This window comes from Vitis vinifera, chromosome 5 (genome assembly GCF_030704535.1).
Source record: "Vitis vinifera cultivar Pinot Noir 40024 chromosome 5, ASM3070453v1".
NCBI classification, from domain to species: Eukaryota; Viridiplantae; Streptophyta; class Magnoliopsida; order Vitales; family Vitaceae; genus Vitis; species Vitis vinifera.
The window spans coordinates 7,737,961-7,740,669 of NC_081809.1; the positions used below are offsets into that span (position 1 = coordinate 7,737,961).

General features: G+C 37.7%; 1 protein-coding gene across 1 annotated transcript; it reads right to left on the reverse strand.

Annotated features, from left to right (window-relative positions):
* Positions 1-872: 872 nt before the first annotated feature.
* Positions 873-1,506, reverse strand: LOC100244290 (ethylene-responsive transcription factor ERF098). The gene has a single exon (XM_010651767.3). The coding sequence runs from the start codon at positions 1,460-1,462 to the stop codon at positions 1,004-1,006; it is 459 nt and encodes a 152-aa protein (XP_010650069.1). The 5' UTR covers positions 1,463-1,506; the 3' UTR covers positions 873-1,003.
* Between the last annotated feature and the right edge of the window lie 1,203 nt (positions 1,507-2,709).

The window sequence follows — 2,709 nt, forward strand, 5'->3', positions numbered from 1 at the left end:
AATTGCCATTATCTTTTTGAGTTACTGTGCGAGCAATCTTGAAAATATTTTGGGATAAATAGAATTTGTGCTTATCATAAACATGCTAAACATCCAAATCAAGTGCTTTTACTATTGATATCAAATCAGTAATTGATTTTAACCTTTATGCTTATCTTTCAGATTCTCAATTATGTATCTTGAATAATGATATTAAGCAGAAATCATGAATTGAATTGCTTTAATTAACTGTGCCTTATCAAGCTTGTCAGCAGTGCTATTGCTACCGCGAATCAAATTCGCTGTGCTTCCCGCCTTCTCCAAATAAGCCACAAGCCCAATTATATCCGCCCTCCTCCCATCTCCAAGGGATCAAAAAATAAAATGACTTCAATCAATTTTCAAGTTTTCCATCTTGATCAGTAGACCACCCGGCATGAATGTTACCCTCAGTTTAGGAATAGGAATTCCTTTTACTAATCATTTGGCACTAAAAACTATGACCCCTAGCAATTCATTCCCTCCATTAGATATCTGGGGGCATCTTGGCTCAGCCAAAAATGATAAGTCATTGCATTTCACATTGCATTCATTTGTATTAATGAGCTAATTTTTTTTCACAGAATGTGATGTGAATCGAATTACTTCCAACCATGTGTCTCTATAAGGGTTTAACAAATGTAATTTGCATTGTCTGTACACTTTTTTTTCGGTTTCTTTTCTTTTTTATGCATGATTCATTAGTCCACGGATCTTCTATGCAAAGTGTGCAGGCCAAACACCTCCTTCAATGCATTATTCTAGAAGTTAAGACTCAGTTTACTCCTTAATTGATCTGTTCCATTTACTTCAAATCATTTGATTACATTAAATGAATCTTGAAATTCAAAAATGCATCAAAGTTAAAAGACCTTCCAATGCATTAAGAAATCATCTGATACAAATATATGTGAACCTGCAACAACAATAATGTCAAAATGGAAAACTTAGGTAGAAAATATTAGAACGGAAACTTACGACGAACTCAATTTTTGGCGCCTTTCTTCTTCTCATCTTCTGATCCAAGAAGCTCTTCCAACACCGTGTCATCCAAACACTCGAACTCAATGACTTGCTTTTCTTGCCCAGAAGAGGAACCTCCCATCTCTAAACTCCTACAAGGCCCAGAAGATGACGAGGAAGACGATGAGGATGGTGATGGTGGGGGGCGATGGGAGCCCATGATTTCAGAATAGTACTCATTAGGAAAGTTAAGAATGGCAAGATGACCCCTTAAGTTAAAGGCCGCTCGATCATAGGCGCGAGCTGCATCCTCCGCCCTGTCAAATGTGCCTAGCCATAGACGAGCACCTTGCCTAGACGGATCCCTAATCTCGGCTGCAAACTTCCCCCATGGCCTCCTCCTCACCCCTCGGTATCGAACTTCTTCCTTTTCCTTCCCTTCCTGCTCCTGCTTCTCATTCCCTTTCGAATGATCTTCCATGCTAAACGTGTCGATTTGCTAGGCGCAATTTTTTTGGTTTCAAATGTGCTGGTTTACGAGAGGCATGGATGCTTATGTATATATATGGTTGCCACAGTCAGGTCTGACGTCACCGCTCAATGTATGTTCCACAGCGTGGGTTGACGAGCTTTCTGAGGGGGTTTCCTCGAATTCAAAGCAAGTATAAAAATTCGATTCTCCGACCTTTCCAATGAGGATCGAACAGGCCTTTTATTAGAACCGTATGATAACTCCACACTGTTTTCAAATAGTCAATGTGATCTAGATTCTTCGTTAATTTTTTCCACCTGACTGATTGTTTACAATTTTATTTTTCACCGTCCCAAATTTAAACCATTTACGCGATTCCCTGGATTGCATTTTTCTTTAATGTTGACTTTACGAGGCAATAGGACCCCCCAGCAACCCCACTAGGGCGACTTCATGGGAACCAGATTACTTTTGGATCCAGATATGGTCCAGAAGAAATAAGACAAATCAATTAATGTCCACTAAAGTTTTGATGGAACCCTTAGTCCGTGTTTCCTGTGGATGTATGTATTGTATGCACCTCAATTTTCACCAATCCCTGCTACGAGTCCCTTTAATTTTGACGTTATAAATGTTTTTCCTGACATTAGCAGAGTGTTTTTCTGCCGTCTTTGAGGACCTTCCACGGCCCATAAACTAATAAGGATCGTCCAGTGAATTTAGTCTTCCCCAGTTAATTATCCTGCGAGGGAAACTTGGGCAGTAAGTTGCCTACATGAGTGGCTCCCGCCTACATGAGTCAAGGGACCATACGTCAGGACGACAACCAGTGTGGTCACACCAAAGTGGGTTGCCTGGACTCCAGGGTGGTCGCTTCAAAGTTGTCAAATGAAGGCTAGCTTGGCAAGTTTTGGAAAACAATTATTGAAAAACATTTTTCATGAATAACAGTTTCTATGAACAGATTTTAAGAAAGTTTATTTTGTGATTTTTAGGAATATTTTTAATTTAAATTTTTATATTTTTAATTTTTTATTAATTTATTGATTATTTAATATTAGCTTAATTAATGGATTTTTCTTGGTCCCAAATTATTAATTTATCAAGATTTAATCGCATCCATAATTAGTCTAATTTCTTTTGGAGTGAGTGTGACAAAGTGCAAATTTCTAGAGTTTTATTAATGTTATTCAATGTCATAATTTAACTAATTATATTAATTATTTATTAATCAAAATAAATCATTCACTTGAAAT

Coding starts and splice junctions, on each gene's coding strand:
- LOC100244290 (XM_010651767.3), bottom strand. CDS start 1,462: ATGGAAGATCATTCGAAAGGGAATGAGAAGCAGGAGCAGGAAGGGAAG.